We start from the raw sequence: 18,729 nt of genomic DNA, 5'->3' as shown, positions 1-18,729 counted from the left end.
TGTGGGTGTTATTCCTGTCTTGATGTTATTTTTATACCTTTAAACCTTCACAGAGCCCTGGCTGGGTTTCAATAGAATTAAGATATTTTCTTGTGTTTTACCACTCCATGTTTTTTTCTGTTATTTTGCTTTTTTAATTGCCCTTGATCTTTCCCCGCCATGATTTTGGGTGGCCTTTAGAAGATTTGTTTGTGAAGAATGGCAATTACACTGCACTAGGATTGTAGAGCAACAGATGTGTCTATGGAGCTGGGTCAGGAAGATGTGTGCACATGTATTTTACACACATACATACACAACATGTATCTGGTGATAGTAAGTTTGGGGGTGACTGCCCCTTATTCTCTAGCTCATACTTTAATCTTATGTTCTAGTGACTGTTTACTGATAGCCTTTTCCCTGGATGTTTTGAAACCCATTTATATTCTTGTCCTGAAATAATTTAGAAAAGTTTACTTAGTTGGAGTTTGACATGTTTAGAAAAAATAGAAAGTAACCTGTCCAAATTCCTCAGACAAACTCTTAACCGTGTATCCACTCCATTCATTCACCAAGAAAACCCTCGACAGCTGGGCCTGCATGGAGTGGTTATATTTCAAGGTTGTTCACAGGGGTTACAACATGACAAGTCCCCACCCCTACCAGGCACCAGGATAACAGTAGGGACTTAAACAGCACCCCAGTTCTCCAGCTCTTCAGCCTGAGCCATCACATGCTATCAGTCTTCTAACTTGCCTCTGGGCCCTAAGCCAGGGCTTGGGCAGAAAGACAGAGGGACAAAGAAATGGGTTACATTGCCACCTGAGAAACCTCAGAGGGGAGGACCCAGCCCCAGTTTCCCTCTTCTCAAGTGCAAAATGTGTAAACAGTGAACGGAAAATAAAAGTGCAGTCTTAGGTGGATCCTCTCCTGCCCCCCAGTGTTCAGGGGAGACAGTGCAGAGACAAGCCTGGCTTTTCTATTGCCTAGTTGCTTGCTGAACATAAGGAATGGGGTGAAGCAAGAAGGGACCAATTTCCTTTCCTCGTAGCTCTAGGGTAGAACTTGGAATCATTTGTTTCCACAGCTGCCAGTGTCCCTAGAACTTATTCGGGAATTGGTCAGGGGGTCCTTCACTCTCAAGCCTGACTTAAGGCTAAGAAAGCCCCATCTATCTGTTGATTATGTGGCGCATATATATTATTTATATAAATATTTCTCTATGTACAAGGAATAAGAGTGTCTTTCATGGAGGAAGGAAGGCTGGGGGCCGCAAGGCATCAATGCTGTTGGAGTTGTCCAGTTCAGTGCTGTCACAGTCTGAGTCCTCGGGATTGAGGCCCTGTGAGGAAGAGTAGAAATGCAGTGAGGTGAGGGAGCTCAGCAACTCAGCGTTACAGATTCCTTCAGGGCCCCTCAGTGGGGTGCTTTTAACTAACACTGGAGGTTTTTATACTACTGCTTATAGGTTCAGATCCTGCTCCAAGGCACTACTAGCTAGACAGGCTCTTTCGAGATACTTTGCCGACAGGAGTTCATAGCTGCCTTCAAGTTGAACAATATTGGATGCTCTGGAACTGTAGGCCTCAAATCCCATTTACATGGATATCTTTTTCATTGCTATGGAAGAAACTGGCTTCGAAACTTGAGTGGCTTGAAGGCTAAATACTAAATGTGTCTTGCAAGCCTGTCTTCCTAACAGATTCTCAAATGACTGGGTATTTGTTCCCAGTTTGTCAGTGTCTGGCAGCTTTGCTTCACTCACCTGCTCACCTCTAAGGAGATCCTGGTGTTGCATGGGCAAGGAGCTGGTTTCGGGGTCAGGACCCACCTCTGAAGCAGGTGGGTCCAGTGAGATTTCTGAGCCCTGGGAGCACATGTCATCAGACCTTTCATCTGGCCGCTCATCAGTGTTGGTACTGCCAACTTCTGGTGTGCCACTGGGGGAAGGCTCACTAGCTGTACCTTCCTCCACATCTGATGGGTTCTCTGAGCTGAAGGTAGATAGTGACTGACGCATGTTCGGGCCCTGAGGCCACCTAAACGTTGAGGCATGGTTACAGCTTCTGTGGTCCTTTACAGTTCCCAAAGCAAAAGATGCCATTATCCCACCACTTACCTCTGACTTGGGGGCAGCTCTACTTCACTATCAACCTCTCCTTCCTCCTCTTCAGATGAGATACCACGTTTCTACAGTAGAGATGGGTGTGTGTATGTGTGTGTGTATAAACCAGTCAAAAACGGCAAGAAGTCATTAAGAATTGGGGAAGGGTACATAGTTGGGTGGATTATAGCACTCGGACCCCCTAGGGAGATTGAGGAGAAGGGGAAGGAGAGAGGACCCCCCCCATACTTTACCTGACTCCGAGTCACTGCAGCCCTGTACAGCAGTGCAGCTGGGGTCAAGTGCTGGGACCCAGCCCGACTTCCTCCCCGGCCTGCAGTCCCTTCCCTTCCAGTTCCCAGCAGCAGCCCCACGCCTTCACCAGGTCCTACTGGTGGAGGTGGTTCCCCTTTGGCCCCCCCAGGTGAATCTGGGCTGGTGGAACCAGGAGCTGATCCCTCACTTGGAGGAGTATCGCCCTGGGGTGGAGGAGGTGAGCCAGGATCCCGAACTCCCCCGGTGGCTCCTCGGCCTCTGGCTCCCAGTGCTGCTGACAGTAGGTCTGGGGAGGAGGACGACATCTTTCGCAGTAGAAGGTCATGGTGGAGTCCGCGGAGAGCAGGGGGGCAGGCATCCCAAGCTGGAGGGCCCACTCCCAGACCCCCTGGGCTTCCTAGTCCTCCAGGCTCGTGGGGGGGCAGTGCTGCTCGAAGCCCAGGCAGGTCTCCACAGCTGCCCTTGGCACTGGCCTTTCGGTGTCGGGTCTTGCCACGACGACTCCTTCCTGGCGAGGGGGGACCCTTAGGACACCCAGGAAGCCCCACCCCACTTAGGGCTGCATCTAGTTTAGGTAGCAAAGACTCTGTCTTGAGAATATCTGGCCTGGAAGGGGAGGGAAAGTACAAGGTTGAGATGAGCGTTACAAACCGTCCCCCACTAAAGACACACGTTGCCTCGCCAGTGTCCCTCCTGCTATGTGCAGGCCTCAGTCCTCAGAACCCCACCTTTTGCTGTGGGGTGACAGTTTCTGTGGCACATTCCTTTTCTTGATGAGCTTCTCCATGGTGTTTCCGTGTAGGAGGCCGCGGGATGGGTGTGACTTCAGGAGACCTGGGCACCTCCTTTCTAAAGCCTGCTCTCGCCTAAAAATTGGGACAGTTTGTTGGGTCTCCCAAGTTGAATAGCTTCTTGGAAAGCAGGGATGTAGTGCAGAAGGGAGTTAGGTACCTGAGCAGTTCCCGTTCTTTGAGCTCTAGCTGCAGCATGAGGGCGTTCAGTTCCATGTACAGGTTGTTGGCTCTCTCCAGCTTCCGCTCATAGTGCTCCCTGATGTCCAGGGCGTGTCTGAAAGAACAGAGGACTTTCCTGGGTTCACCTGCTGCCGTGATGGGCCCTGCTGTTTAAAGATTCCCTCCTGAGTGGGCACATACCTTAGCTCCTCCCTTCTGCGCATCACCAGCTCCTCTTCTAGGCGGTGCAGACATGTCCCTTCTGACTTGATCTTTTCAAAGTGCAGTTTTACTTCTTCCCGCCACTCTGCCTAGGGATGGAGAGACATGGGGTGAGGACCATGTCCCTGTCACCTCACAGACCTGTGCTCTTGGAAGGTTGCCCGCGTCACTGTTAGAGTTGGAGTAAGAGGGAATGGGACACATCAAAGGCTCTGCCATGTCTAAGAGTCAGGGATTCATTGTTTTTCCACCCACAGCACACCTGAGACTTAAAGTAGGTCTCCTGGGGTGTGGAGAGCACGTCAGCTGAGGCGATGTCCAGGTGCAGCAAGATCTGTCGGAATGAAGGACGGTTTCGTGGTTTGCTGTTCCTATAAGGAATGGAGTTGGTAAAATTTCAGGGGTGGGGAGGGATTAGAAAGTGGAGCTCCTTTCCCAGTGAGTCATGTCACCACCACCACCTGTCAACATCCAAATACTAAGGGAACCTATTTGACCTAATACTTTGTGTATGCACAAACAAACCTTTTGATGACAGAGGGTGGTGGCATACATCTTTAATTCTGGTCTATATAGCAACTTCCAGACCAGCAAGGTATGCACCTCCAAAAATAAGCCCACAAGTTTTAAATTACCCCATCAAGAAACATTTCGGAAATGGCACTGGCCAGTCTTCTCGCTATCCCAAGGTCCACTTGATGCTGAGCTAGTTCTGCTCAGTGATGATGCCTTTCTGCTTTACAGCAACCTGGCATGATAGACACTGCTCATATTTTATCAGCTAGGAAACAGGTTCAAAGAGGACACCATGATGCAACTCTTTGAATCTAATGTTTCTTGTTTGTCCATGGATCCTGTTCTCACTTGTAGTTCCCTTGGTACACATCCTGGGTCCTGGACCTTGGAGAGATTGGGGAGTTTTGGCTTGCTTTTGCAATGGATTCCAAGCCTAGATATCTGGGTTCTTTGTAGATGCTGGCTTTCCTTCGGTTGCTAGCTCCTTGAGTTTGTCAGTCTAGTCTGCCAGCTAGGCATCCTTACCAGCACTGGCGAAGCAGAATTTTAAAGCCATCTGGGCAGCTGGAGGGCACAGGCAAGTGGAGACTGTTGCTTCCTACACCCCAGATGATGGCTGAGGAATCTACGTCTTTGTAGGGAATTTCGCCAGTCAGTAGTTCCCATAGCACCACCCCAAAGGACCTGAGGACAAAAAGAGGACATCCTTTGGGAGGGTTCCCTTCAGAGGTCCTGGTTGCTGCAGACCTACATGACCTCTGTATAAGTCCTACAAGTACCACCCAGGTGCTTACCAGATGTCGACCTTCTCAGACACAGGCTCATTGCGTATCACCTCAGGGGCCATCCAGGCCACTGTCCCTGCAAAGGACATCTTGGTGCTCTTGTCACTCAGCTCCTTGGAAGTGCCAAAATCTGATATCTTCACCACATCGTCATAGGTGATTAGCATGCTGGTAAAGAATGCAGTCAGCCAGGATCCATACCCCTCCACACCCCCATTTCACTGCTCTCGGTGTCTTCAGGATACTGTTGGGAACACCTCATGTTGAGAGGCTCACCACAGTCCTCTGAAGGACTGTCAGGTGGACTTAGGGTGGGACCTAAAATGCAGGGATGTGCTCACTGCCAGGGGTAGGTCACCCGTATGCACATCAGCGTGCTTGCCTACTCACTTGGGAGATTTAAGGTCTCTGTGGATGATCTTGTGCAGGTGCAGGTAATTCATGCCACCAGCAATGCCCATGGACCAGTCAACCAGCAAGGAAGGGGTGACAGGACGGCCAGCCCTCAGCACCTCGTAGAGCTGGCCTTGGGCGCAGAACTCCATCAGTATGCAGTAGCAGGGAGCCTGTGTGCAGACACCCCTGAGCCAGACAGGGGTAAAGCCCTTGATTAGTTTACCATCTACCTTAACGTACCTGGGACCTACATTCCCACCCAGACCATGGGGGTCTCCTTTGAGAAAGAATGGGAGATCTATTCCCAGGTGAGTGGAATCCTGGGGCTTAGTATGGTGTTCCCAGTCCCTGCCCTGGACCTCACTTGAATGTGATGATGTTGGGGTGCTTCAGCTTTCGCAGATGCTTGATGTCGGTTTCCTTGAGGTCTCGAACCTTCTTCACAGCTACTTCCTCCCCGTGGAAGCGTCCCAGGAAAACAGCACCCTGAGCTCCTGAGCCTACCCACTGCAGGTCCAGGATCTCCTCAAAGGGGACTTCCCAAAGGTCTGTGGGTAGGAGGCACAGTGCCACAGGCTAGAAAGGTCTGCACTGAAGGCCCTGTGAGACACTCAAGGGTTGGGTGGATATGTCAGGGATGAGACAATGCAGGCCGGAAAGGAAATAATTGGGGTGGCCTTGTAGGAAGCTGGGTGGACCTAGGGGTGTAGCTCATTTGTAGAGCACTTGGTTAGCACGTTCTGTAAAACCTAAATTCCTGGGTTCACTCTCTCAGCACTGGGAGAAAGTAATGTACTGAGGATTCCGCTGTGCAGTAAAGCACTTGTCTGGCATGTAGTGTTTGTTTAATCCCAGCACTGGAGAAAAGTGGGAAGGGAAATAAAGCGGATGAGGTGGGTAGGGGAGAAGGTAAGGGTGGTTGCTAAGTTTGGTAGTTCTGCTGAAGGAAATAGAGGGTGTTCCTACAGGGGTCTGGCCTACCTTCCTGCTGTTGCTTATGTTCTGTGGAGTAGGCTTTGCCAATCATTGTCCAGACAGGGCGCAGGCAGCCAAAGAGACCTTCAAGGAAGCCACTGCCACTCTGGCACTGCAGTCGCACCTCATCAGCACGAACTCTGGATGCTCGACTCTCCGGGGACCCAGTGGCTCCCCCTGGCCCACCGGCGTCTGGCTCATGTAGCTGCAGGACACTATTGGCGAAAGGCTCTGGGGGAGGCTCTCCACCTGGGGAGGGGCTGGGTCCTCCCCCGCCCTGCCCACCCAGAGGCACAACATCTCGAAGTACACATTGGGTAGGTGTTAGGTCCTTCTCAGGGGTGCAGTCGGAAGTGTCTGGATCCAGCTTTCGCATGGAAGCCTCACTTAGAGTAGACACAAAACCCCCAAAGGAAGGGGAGGGTGTTCGGGTCTCATGGAGGCAAGCCATGGCCTCTGGAGCCAGGTGTGCTGAGCAGCGGGCCCTGTGGGGGATTAAGGAGGGAGGGGCCATCAGCCACAGTCACTGGGAAGAGCTCACAGTACCTAGCTGGAGCTGGCCTGTGTGTCACTCTCAGTACCCTACCGGAAACCTGATTCAGCTGAGCTTCCTCTTGGTATCTATTAGTGATGCAAGCAATACTCTGGTATACAAGTAATATACTTGAGTATCATCAGGCAAAGAGAAGTAACAAACCCACTCAGGTGCTGATTAAAGAAAGTTAAAGAAATGGTTCAGTAGGAAAAAGTATTAGCTGTGCAAGCCTGGAAACCTAAGATAAATCACTGAATTCGTCAGTGGAAGGAGACAACTCCCAAAAGGACCTGGCTCCCACTTTTTTAAATATTAAACTCAAGTGCAAAGGCTACAGTAATAGAATATAAAGACCTCAGCATGTGCAAGGCTCTGGACCCGACTCACTACTGCAAAAGGGTAGGTGGCGGTGGTGGAATCAGGTTTCATCATATGAAATTTAACTACGTACTTGAATCCCTGGGGTTCATGCCCAGCATGGCAAAATCAAAAACAAAAGCCAGGGCTGGAGAGATGGCTCAGCAGTGAAGAACACGTGCTGGTCTTATAGAGGATCTACCTTTGGTTCTCAGAACCTACGCCATGGCTCACAATCATCTGAAATTCCAGTTCCAGGGGATCCAACACCCTCTAGTGGCCTCCCTGGTCATTCACTGTACACACATGGTGCACTCATGTATATGCACACATTACCCCAGTACAATAATTAATGAAAAAAACGGGGCCTGGTGTGGTGCACACCTTTATCCCAGCACTGGGGAGGCGGGGCTGGTGGGTCTGAACACCCGGTCTGTACAGTGAGACCTTGCCTTAGAGCAGCTGCAGTGGGTTCCTCTTTGTTGTGTGACTGTTGTCATTAACCCCTGCAGCACCCATTCTTGTCAGCTGAGGTTCAGTTACAGATGTCCTGAGTCACTTTTTCCCCACCGCGTTTGGATACAGTGTTTCTCAATGTAGGTCTGGCTGTCCTGGAACTCTATGTAGACCAACCTGGCCTTGAACTTACAGAGATGTGCCCACCTCTGTCTCCCTAGTGCTAAGATTAAAGTTGTACACTACTAAAACCAGCCTGGGTGTCAGACACTTTTACCTGGATCTCAATCTCAGGCACACTCCTTCATGTTGAATCATACATGGTACTAGCGGGCTTTTCCACTCAGACACTCAGATAATGTTCCTGGGCTTCCCCAGTCAGCAGTCACTGAAGCCTTCTCAGGAACAGTCAGTTCAGGACTTACATCTGGGCCCTTCTCTCTGTGCTTATAGGTAAGTGATCATGTCCAGAACCATAACCACAGAGCTGCGCTATCCCCTCATCATAGTTGGCAAAAGGGGGTGGGGCTTATCCAATGGGGTTGGTGTGAAGCTCTGACCCTCAGCTTCATTCTCCTGAGGTCTCCCTTCATCTTCTGCTTTCTGGAGGTCAAAAGAGGATTCATCTCTTTTTTTTTTTTTCTTTTCCTTATCATCCCACCCCTAGCTCCCCAAACCAAGATTTCCAGACAATAGAAATATGTCCCAGTTCATAGCTGTGTGCTACTTAAAGTTCACTATTAAAATGACAAGTCTAGGCCAGGCGATGGCGCACACCTTTAATCTTAGCACTTGGGAGGCAGAGGCAGGTGGATCTCTGAGTTCAAGGCCAGCCTGGTCTACAGAGCGAGTTCCAGGACAGCCAGGGCTACACAGAGAAATCCTGTCTCAAAAAAGCAAACAAATGGACTGAGGATGTGACTTAGTTTGGTAGAGTGCTTGCATATAATGCAAAAGACTCTGGACTGCATAAACCTGGGCATGGTACACAGGTCTGGAACTCTTAGCACTTGGTGAGTAGAGGCATTAGATCAGACATTCAAGGTCATCCTTGGCTAAGTAGTGAATCTGAGGCTAGCCTAAGCTACATAAGCTTCTCTCTCCAAAAATACATAACCACAAATCCAGCTGGGCCTAGTGGTACATACCCTATATTCCAGCAGTTGAGAGGCAGAGGCAAGAGGATCCTGAACTTGAAGTCAACATGGGCTACACTAGACCCTACCTCAGAGAAAGAAAGGAACAAACAAAAAACAGCCATATAAACAGGTCCTGGGTCTGGTCCCTAGCTGGCACTACAAAAGCAATAGCAACAAACTCTAAATTTTACATTAGATTCAGGCAAATTATAGTTCAGTGCCAATTTCCCCAGGTATACCAAGCCAACTAGTCAGCAGTCAGGCACAGCACACTCTCCCCGCTCTTCAGACTTAACTTCAGAACTTGATAGCAAGAGTCGTACTATTTTTGGGCTGGAGAGATGGCTCAGTGGTTAAGAGCACTGACTGCTCTTCCAGAGGACCCAGGTTCAATTCCCAGCAACTACATGACAGCTCACAGCCGTCTGTAACTTCTGTTCCATGGGATCTGATGCCCTCATACAGACATACCTGCGGGCAAGACACCAATGTACATAAAATAGAAAATGTGCGAGTGTGTGTGTTCTGGATTTAAAAAAAAGAGTCATACTATTCTCCCAGCCCCATGTTTTGTTGGGTATCAAAGAATAAGATATGGTGTTTCCTGATAATGATCCCTCTGAGGCAAGTCCTTCTTCAGCCCCTGAAGTCATCTGGGAATGAACTACAGTGTGTAGGGGGATGCTGTGGAGGTTTATGCTCAGAGCATGATGTAGAAATAAAAGACATTTGGGAAACAGACTATCTCAACTCGCTTAATACCATTTGCAGCCCTTTTTCTTGAAGACTCTCACTGGGTATGGGATAGGTTCAGGATCTGCATAGGTAACAAGAACTTCCGTTTATCCGTGACTAGCACATCCAAAAATCCTACCTACCGGGCTGGGCTCAGGGGTTAAGAGTTGCTAATTGCTCATGAAGACGATCTGGGTTCAATTCCCACATCCACATGGTGGCTCACAACCATCTGTAACCCTAGTTCCAGGGAATCCAACAGGCACCCACATAGTGCACAGACATGCATGTAGGTAAAACAGTCATACACATGAAGTACAATAAATAAAAAAAATTTAAAAATTAAATATTACACACCATCATTCTGTTTTCTCTAGTCCTGCCACTGCCTTAGCTGAGGCCTCATTAGCTGTCACAACCTGGCCTAGGACAAACGCCTCTTAAGTTCTCTTAATTTTCCATTCAGCTTCTGAAAGATCCAAAACATAAAACTCACCAGCCCTGTTTGCTTCAGATCCTTTGTGGTTCCCTTAAGTTGACAGCTAAGGCACCCTGAGCACCAAGCTCTATCAAGGTTCTGAATTAGGATGTCCAAAGACAATGCGAGCCTTTCCAAAGGTTATTCTGTATGTCAGCCTTTAGTATGAATGGACTGCTGCCATGAACCCTGAATACAATGTAAGCCTGTCAGGAAGGAGGGCCGGGGATTCCAGCTCAGCCAGTGGACTGCGTGCACAGTCAGTCTCCAACAGCACATCAACTGGGCATAACAACACATACCGGTAGTCCTAGTGTGGAATGGAGGTGACGGGGTCAGAAGTTCAAGGTCATCTCTGGTTTCTTAGTGAGTTTCAGGCTAGCTTGGGCTACAGAGTGAAACTGTCTTAAAATAAACTAACAGCTTGGGTGGGCATGGTGGCATACTCCTTTAATGCCCGCACTTGGGAGGCAGAGGTGGGCAGTTATCTGTGATTTTGAAGCCAGCCTGGTCTACAAACTGAGTTCCAGGGCAGCCAGGACTGTTACACAGAGAAACTTTCTGTCTAGAAAAACAAAACCCAAAACAAAAGCAAACAAAAAAATCCATAAACTATAGGGATATTGTGATTGATTATTAGCATAAGACCAGCACAATATTGGATATGTCAACATGCAGTCCTGGGGTACGGAGGGCTCACCACCACTTTCCTTCCCGCTAGCCCTCTTTTACTGAGACTACAAATGCAGCCAACGGTTGCTGGGGAGGGGAAAGACATTTTCTTTGATGGTACAGCCACGGATAAGGTGCCCATGCTACTGCAAATTAACCCGAATTCAGGCTCCTATTAGCAAACCTAATGAAACTCTGTGGATCACAAAAAAATGTGACAATGGGTATTGGTTGGGAAGGGGATAAGTAGGATGTGGGGGATATGAGTGATCAAATACATTATATACAAATATTGAAATGTCATAATGAAACCCATTATTATGTATAATTAATATATGCCAAGGGGCTGGAGAGATGGCTGGGGTTAAGAGTGCTTTCTGTTGTTGTAGATGATCGGCGTTCCGTCCCCAGCATCCATATGGTGGCTCACAACCCCCTGTAACTCCAGTTCCAGGGGATCCAAGGCCCTGCACACTCGAAGTGTCATAAGCTCATACAGGCTCCCACATACACATTTAAAAATATGAAATTAAGAAACTAAAAATTATACAAATACAGTTGGCATTATTAGCCCTACAAAAGCGCAGTCACAGATGTATTTACCTATCGGTGGCGCCACGGCCACCCAGGTTACCCCTGGGTGTGCTGTTTATTCCTTCTTGTCTTCCAAGACTCACTTCTACCCGTCAGTCAGTCTTCCGGGAAGTACCAACCCTGTCTGGTTAATGCCCTTCTAAGTGGACAGGACCTGGGCCACCTGAGTTGGAAACACTGCTCTACCCACCCAGGGCCGCACATGCCCCGTGCATCTCTCAGTTCCCTGAATCCTCAGAACAGCCTAGCAAATAAGGCATTATTGGTCCTCTTATGGTCTAGAGAAAACCGAGGTCAAGAAATCAGGAACCACAGCCTCTGAATTGCCAACATATCCCACGAAATCTGCGGCTTCGAGAGCGAAGGTGTCTATGATAACGCAAATTACAAACACAGACCAGCCTGCCAACGCACAGGAGAATTTCCTGCAAACGACCCCAAGGCTTCCGCCTCCCTCACCGCGGCCTCCCGGCTGGGGCTCTCGCATGCTCTCGGCCCACCTGCTGGACCGCCCGGCCACCACGGCCCACGGCCGAGGGCCGCAGGCGGAGTGGAAGGGGTTACGGCCACAGCTCCCCCTCCCCTGCCGACCTCCTTCCCGACAGTCACGTGGTGCGGGGCTGGGGGCGCGGCTGTGGGAGGGGTCCAGGAGGGGAGAAGGGAGCAGAGCCGGCTGGGGGGAGGGCTGGGCGCTGCGGCGTAACCATGACGACTGGGCCCGTGAAGTCACCGGGACAAGATTAGCCTAGGGTCACGTGAACGCGAGGCGGGGGCGGGGCTCCACCGGCGTCCGCCTCTGACCTGGGCAGGCTCAGGAGTGGAGGCTCTGTCGGCTGCCCGCCCGCAGGCAGGTGCGGACCCCGCAGAGGGTCCCACCCGGGTCCCCTGAGGCCCACCTTCCTCCGACCCCCGCATGCCAGATACTTGGGCTGGGCATCTGGTGGAGGGAGAGGGAGCGGGAGGGAGGACTCGCAGGGTTGCCTGGGGTACAGGTACCACACAGAAGTTAAGAAATGGAGATGGAGACTGGGTGCAGAGACTGGACAACCAGCGCCAAACCTGGAGGATGGCCTGAAAAGATGGTTCTGAAAAACAGAGAACCCTGGGGAGATGGAGACGGAGAACACAGACCACTTTTCCCTTTCCTAGTTTGTTTCCTATCTAGAAGCTGAGTTTTAGGTATCAAACCACACACCATCAGGTTTTTAAAATGGTTTTGGCATCAGCCGGCCTGCAAACCAGGTACAGTCATCCTCAGAACCAGTCTGTAGTTCTTCCTCCCTGGGATCACACAGGCAGCCCCAGAGGGCCCTGTGGTATCCAGGGCCAGCAGCTGGGGAGAGCCGAGAAGCCAGCCATCCCACCTGCTCGCCTCTTAGGGAGGAGCTGAGAAAGCAGGAGATGAGACCCAGGGAAAGGTAGGGCATTTAGCCATGCTCTGGGTACTCTACCACCCCTCAGGCTAATGACAGCTCTTCTAGACTGACCTGAGAGAAGACAGGGAGAGCTGAGGGTCCCCAGGGAGAGTCCTCTTTCCCGGCAAATGTCCCCCTTTCTTTCCCGCACCAGCTGTGTCTCAAGGTCCCCCCAGCTGGGTCTTGGCGCCGGAGCTTTGGGGGTGGCAGACTAGAAGCCCCAGGCCCAGACATTCGGTCACCCTGGGGGGGGGGACCTGTCTCCCTGGCCATCAATTATGCAGTGCCTGGGGGGGCACAGAGGAGGGGTTTCTGTCAGTCACTGTAAACCACAGGACCAAAGGTGGGCTGTGCATGTGTTCAGTTCATTCAGGGCTCCACAGGAAGGCTATAGAGTTGGGACCTGGAAGTCGCCTTCACCGATTCCTGATTCCTCCTAGGCTTTCCTGCCTGAGGAGACTGCAAGGCTTGTCTGGTAGCCAGTCCTGGAGATTCTGCTCAGAGGTGTGGCCATCTGTCTGCCTTGAGTTCTCACACTGAACTCTCTTCCTGCCTGACCCTCATCTTCCTCTCAAGCTGAGAGGTTCCACTTTTGAGCAGAGGGGTGCAGAGGGAAGAGTGACCATGACTTGGGAATCCTGGTTCTCTACCTCGCAGGCTTTGCGACCCTTGAAGGATGGATGTTTTTGATGGAGTGCAGTTGTGCCTCTGGCCGGCCTACAGTTTACTGTTCCTTTTGACAGGACCCACGGCCCCTACCTCAGAGTCCTTCCAAGATGGAAAGGATTCCCACTCTTTCAGGGTCCTTGAGAAGGGAGATGCCTTTTGAGAACTGGGGGATCACAGACCCTCAGGTTCTTGCCAGTCAGGCCCTGAGGCCCCCTTTTATCATCCTTCTGCTGGTAAGGTAGGAAGTGAAGGGTCTGGGTTCAGTGCTCTGTAGGGAAAGAGTCACTGTAACAGCCCTGCCCTGGGCCCTTGAAGGTTGAGTCTCACAGAGACTCCTACCTGGCCTTAAGGGCTGAGGAGGGGTAGGAAGAGGAGGTAGGGGACAGTGAACCATGCCTACTGCCTCCCTTCCTCTGCTGTCTTCCCACCCAGCTAAACACCAGGTCTGTCTCTGTGGATTCCAGGGAGGCCAGCTCTCCTTTCCAACCAGAAAAAACCTAAGACTTGGTCTCGGATCTTCTGCTACCCCAGTTCCAACGATGATTCCAGGTTTCAGTGGCCACATGACAGGGGGCATTCTGGAGGCCCCAGACCTGCTGTCTTGCCTCTGCAAACATCAGGGGAGGCCCGGAGCCCTGCACCTCATCCTTATCTGCTGGGGTCTGCTCAACTAACAGAGATCCCTCTCCCGATCGGCCTTGCTCAGGAGATAGCAGGAGCAGCATCGCATGGGCCACAGGGTCTCCCCACAGTAAGTCAGGCCTGAAAGAAGCTGCATGTAGTGAATACATAGCACTGCATTTGCATTTTAAAAATATCTGAAAGGAACTGTGTGAACTGTAAACTCAGAGGCTAAGACCAACGACCAACCTAAGCTACACAGGGAGACCCTGTCTTAAAAAGGTGACAGGTGAAAGTATGGATATTTCAACTTTTTTCTTTTTTAAATAAGGCAAGGTCTCATATAGCCCAAGCTGGACTTGAATTCCTGTCTCTCCCAAGTGCTGGGATTATAGGCATGCATCAGCACACATAGTATATCACTCTTCTTTTGGCTTATCTATATTACTTCAGTAATACTTTTGAGTTTCCTTAATATAAAATGTGATGGTTTTGTTTTTTACATGATTTTTTTAATTGCAAAAAATAAAACTTGTGTAATACCCATCCATTGCTGTCCCGGCCTAGGCATGGGGGACTCAGAGGCCTCAGGACCAGCAGAGGTTGGGATGCCATCTCTGCTTCTGATCGACTGGGTGACCTACAGTATGAGATCTGCTAACAAAGCTGCTTCTGTATCTAAGGGGCAATGGCACTCATGTCAGCCTTACATGGTGTGTGTGGGTAAGACACAGGCCAGCGGGGCAGGCCTGGCTTCCAGTCCTAGGTCTAGTCACATGATGACTATTTGTTGTTGTTGTTGTTTTCTGAGAGAGATAGGCTCTCACCATGTAGCCCTGGCTAGCCTGGAGCTCGCTGTGTAGACCAGGCTATTCATAAACTTAGAGATCTGCCAACCTCTGCATCCTGAGTCCTAGGATTAACGGTGTTTGCGTTCATGCTGTACTTGGCCTCAAACTCTCAATCTTCCTTGCACTATTGATTATTTAGCTCATTGATTACTGAAATGTGCCACCAAGACTGGCCAACTAGTCTTGAATATCTAACTCATTTCAGTCTCCTTATACCTAAAGCTGAGATGATGACAAAGTAACTTAATGATGTTATATGAATTACTGAGGTAACCAAAAGTTCTTGGCCCAGTACCTGGTACACAGGATGCTCTCTATAAATAGCAGTCATGATGTTTCACACAAAGTACCAAGAAAAATTTTTCTTATGTCACCCAGACTAGCCTTGAACTTGCTATGTAGTTAAATATGACTATGAACTCCTAATACTCCTGCCTCTGCTACCCCAGTGTAAGGTAAGTGAAGTGAACCACCACATCAAGCTTTATACAGCAATCGGCATCAAACCCAGGGCTCTGTTCATGGCTTCTTGCAAGCATGTTTGTTAGGCACCAGACCAACCGAGCCACACCCTCAGACACAAAGTTGTTTTTTCTTTTTAGTTTTTTGAGACAGACTCTATATGTAGCCTTCGCTGCCCTGAAACTTGCTATGTAGACCAGGCTGGTTTTGAACTGACAAAGATCCACTTGTCTCCACTGTGCTGAGGTTAAAGGCATGCACCAGCCACCATACTTGCTTCTTGCTTCCTTTACCTCCTCAAAACGAGAGGCAATACTGAGACACAGGAAGGAAGGGAGGTGGAGAAAAGAAGCTGAAAAAAAATAGCAGAAAAAATGCAGTCTGCCAGGCCTCCTGGTACAGGCCTTAAAGGTCCAGCTATTTAGGAGGTCTAGGCAGGAGGATTTAAAGTTCAAGCCCTGCCTGGGCAACTTAGTGGTACTGTGTCTCAAAATAAAATTTATAAAAAAAGAAGTTGAAGCTGGGCAGTGGTGGCGCACACCTTTAATCCCAGCACTTGGGAGGCAGAGGCAGGTGGATCTCTGTGAATTCCAGGCCGGCCTGGGCTACAGAGTGAGTTCCAGGGAAGGTGCAAAGCTACACAGAGAAACCCTGTCTCGAAAAACCAAAAAAATAAATAAAATAAAATAAATTAAAAAAAAAAAAAGTTGATGATGTAGTTTGGTGGTAGAGAGCTTGCCCAGAATGTGTAAGGCCCTGGGATCAATTCCTAATACCATAAATAAATAAAATGAAGGGCAGGGGTTCTTCCCTGGAGCTCCTCAGAACAGTGTTGCCATTCTCCTAACGCACACATGACCAGGCTTTCTGGGGGCAAGTGGACAGACTCTCCTAAACCCAGCACGTCCTCTGCTGGCATCCTTTCAACACATTACTTGCACCCATTCAAGGACTCCCAGAAAAGCTGCACCCCAATTCTCTTACTCTTTAGGCATGGACAGGAAAGAGGCAGAAGTGGATGCTAGAATTTAGGGTCCTCTCTCACCATTCCTCCTCCTCCCAGAACCTCAGAGCAGTAACTGCCATTTAGAGGGTTTTCGATACTGTGAAGACGTCTAGGAAATCCTGACCCACACCTTCCACCTCTGCCCACCGATGATGGGGGATTTCATGAGTGTTGGACCTTGGGGTCTTCCTGAAGCCAACAGTTGGCTGGGGCTTAGCTTGGGGCCCAGATCCATTCTCCTCCTTAAATGTGAGACAAGAGGGGGCAGGGCTCTTGAACCTGGAAACTTCAGTGTCTGGACGGCAAGACCCAGAGGGCACTTGGGCTCTTTCTTTCCCAAATGCTTGCTGCTGGTGAGCTTGGGTGACCCTTTGGCTGGAAACCAAAGCTTCCAGAACCATGGAGGCAACCCGGAGGATTGGAAGAGAGAGGAGGTTTAGAGTGAGACACCCACTGTGGGTGCAGGGCCTGTGGTGTGTGAGACCTCATGTGCATGCTCTCCTGGTTGAAAGCCAAAGAGGCAGCAAACCGAGAGCGGCAAGGCTCCTCCCTCCATTCCTACCACTGCCTATGGAGCCCACCATCAGCCAAAGCCTTGACTATCAAGGTTGTAAGCCAAGGAGTTTGGTGAGTGTGTGAGAAACGGGAGGGGTTTTCTGGAGCGCATGACCTGGGAAATGGGTTAGGGAAGCCAGGGGAGAGAGGGCTGGAGAGAGAGAAAGCCACATACAAATGGGGGAAGGGTGCAACAGCTGGATGATAGGGAATGCCACAGCTGGAGATTAGAGGCATTACAGATGGAAGGGGAGAGAAACCCCGCCAGGGCATGCAGGAATAGGTGCAGCCTAATTTTCAGGTGGAGCCTGATAGGTGCAGGTGTGGGGGAGGGGGTAGTGGGTACATTAGGCCTTGCCCTTCCTTCCCTTCCCTGGAGAGGGCCACAACTCTCCCTTCTCCTCTCTTGGTCTTGAGGATGAGGAGAAAAGAGGACGCGCTCTTGCCCGCTGTCCTTTAGTCTTTCCCTGGCCACCTTCACCCGCACATAATCCACCACAGCTCTGGAGGCTCTTGGTCTCCAAGCTTGGCCGCCGCATCCCTCAGCTGCGCCCCGCTCCTTCCTATCTCCAGGCGTCGGGTCCAGGTCCCCAGTTCCTCCATCCCACGTCCTCAGCATCCTCGAGTCACCTCCTCCTCCACCACGGAAAAATTGTATCCCGACCCTCCCTCCACACCAGGATCCCAAGACCCGAACCCATTTCTGCCCCCCACCCCCACAACTCGCCCAGGCTCTCACCTCGGGGGCTCCGCGGCCGCAGCACAAAAGGCGGCGCTGCTGCAGCTCCGCTCCGGATGCTGCTCCCGCCTCCTCCTCCTCCTTCCCTCCTCCCCCCGTTGCCCTCCACCGGACCCGGGGCGCTGTCACCGGCGATGCTCGTGCGGAGCTCAGGTGCACGGGTGTCAGCCCCAGCCTTTGGCCCCCACCCCCTACTCTAAGCCCCGTCCCCACTCGACTTGAACTCCCGCTCCTTCCAAGGCCCCCGCCCCTGGCCCCCCGGGACGGACACGCCCTGAGCGGGGGATGCTGCGCTGGAGCCGCCGGCCTCTTAAAGGAGCCTGCGGCTGCCATCCGGCGCGCTCCAGCTCGCTCCTGGCTCGCCGAGGCTCTGAGCCTCCTTCCTGGAGGTGTCCTACGGCAGCCCCACTTTGGGCCTCATGCGGATTCTGTAGGGGCCCCTGTGACCTGTCTACAGACTTTCCTACACCCCGAGAGCAGCTCCCCAGACCGCACGCACAACGCTCTGGCGTTGGCCCCTTCTCATACCAGTCTCGCCAGCTGGTCTTCTCGTCACTGCTCCAGTTTCACCCAATGGGAATCCACCCTGTCGGAGGTCCTTTCCCACTTCACAGCTCCTGGATGACCCCTCGTTATCATTCCAAGATTCCTCTACCTCCACCCTCATTCCCTTCTTGGCAAGACATCGCTTCCTAGACCCATCCTTAAAACACTCTTTGAATCACGTTTTTCGGGGTGTCTCTTTCTTCCTCTGTCCAAGGTCACAAGATTTCCCCTACATCCTCCACCAGGGTGGCATCAAGACGTTGGGGATCCGAAAGAACTTGTTCAGGCCTGCGGGCATTTTAGTTCGTTAATTGCTCTCGTGTTTTGTTTTCAGTGGGGACTAAAGAAGACTAGAGCAGAAGGTCCATGTAACGATCTCGGGCCCCCGATTCCCGCACAGTTAAAGGAAGGTTCACTCGGACCTGTCTAAAGAGTCGCCAACCCTGCCAGGCTGCTGCGTGCCGTTCATGAAGCGAGGCAAAGGACGAGCCACAAAAAAGCAGGGTTTAGATACGGAGGCCCGGGGCGCTAAGGGACTCATACTGTGGCTGGGGAGGCAGTTCCTGAAAAAAACTTACAACCCAGAGCCCTGGGGTGGAGGCGGCCAGGTGAGGCCCACCCTCTGGGGCAGCAAGAGAACCACGCCAGCGGCCTCCTCGGCCAATCACAGCCCTCCCTGCAGGTGACCAATCG

General features: G+C 51.0%; 1 protein-coding gene across 6 annotated transcripts; it reads right to left on the bottom strand.

Annotated features, from left to right (window-relative positions):
- Positions 1 to 438: 438 nt before the first annotated feature.
- Map3k12 (mitogen-activated protein kinase kinase kinase 12) lies at positions 439 to 18,674 on the bottom strand. 6 transcript variants are annotated; one of them, XM_028874430.2, is made up of 14 exons: positions 18,019 to 18,674; positions 6,213 to 6,691; positions 5,596 to 5,779; positions 5,226 to 5,417; positions 4,845 to 5,003; positions 4,576 to 4,734; positions 3,797 to 3,905; positions 3,514 to 3,623; positions 3,311 to 3,427; positions 3,088 to 3,225; positions 2,338 to 2,965; positions 2,099 to 2,169; positions 1,745 to 2,018; positions 571 to 1,321 (listed from the first exon to the last, which is right to left on the bottom strand). In XM_028874430.2, the coding sequence occupies exons 2-14, from the start codon at positions 6,655 to 6,657 to the stop codon at positions 1,226 to 1,228; spliced, it is 2,682 nt and encodes an 893-aa protein (XP_028730263.1). In that variant the 5' UTR covers positions 6,658 to 6,691; positions 18,019 to 18,674; the 3' UTR covers positions 571 to 1,225. The 6 variants fall into 6 exon arrangements, with proteins under 6 accessions (XP_028730265.2, XP_028730263.1, XP_028730262.1 ...); XM_028874429.2 differs by lacking the exon at positions 18,019 to 18,674 and adding an exon at positions 17,491 to 17,623; XM_037197319.1 differs by lacking the exon at positions 18,019 to 18,674 and adding an exon at positions 11,632 to 15,368.
- Positions 18,675 to 18,729: the final 55 nt, after the last annotated feature.

The sequence above is a fragment of the Peromyscus leucopus genome, chromosome 20, assembly GCF_004664715.2.
Source record: "Peromyscus leucopus breed LL Stock chromosome 20, UCI_PerLeu_2.1, whole genome shotgun sequence".
NCBI lineage: Eukaryota > Metazoa > Chordata > Mammalia > Rodentia > Cricetidae > Peromyscus > Peromyscus leucopus.
Note: the sequence above shows the minus strand (reverse complement) of the source record. Positions and strands in the feature narration are given on the sequence as shown.

Excerpts from the sequence above, each read along its gene's own strand:
- Map3k12 (XM_028874428.2), bottom strand. The coding sequence starts at position 6,720 with ATGGCCCCTCCCTCCTTAATCCCCCACAGGGCCCGCTGCTCAGCACAC. Across the intron at positions 4,735-4,844 it reads TCTGAGAAGGTCGACATCTG|GTCCTTTGGGGTGGTGCTAT; the intron begins GTAAGCACCTGG and ends TTTTGTCCTCAG. Across the intron at positions 2,019-2,098 it reads GAGCTGCCCCCAAGTCAGAG|GTGGCCTCAGGGCCCGAACA; the intron begins GTAAGTGGTGGG and ends CTCAACGTTTAG.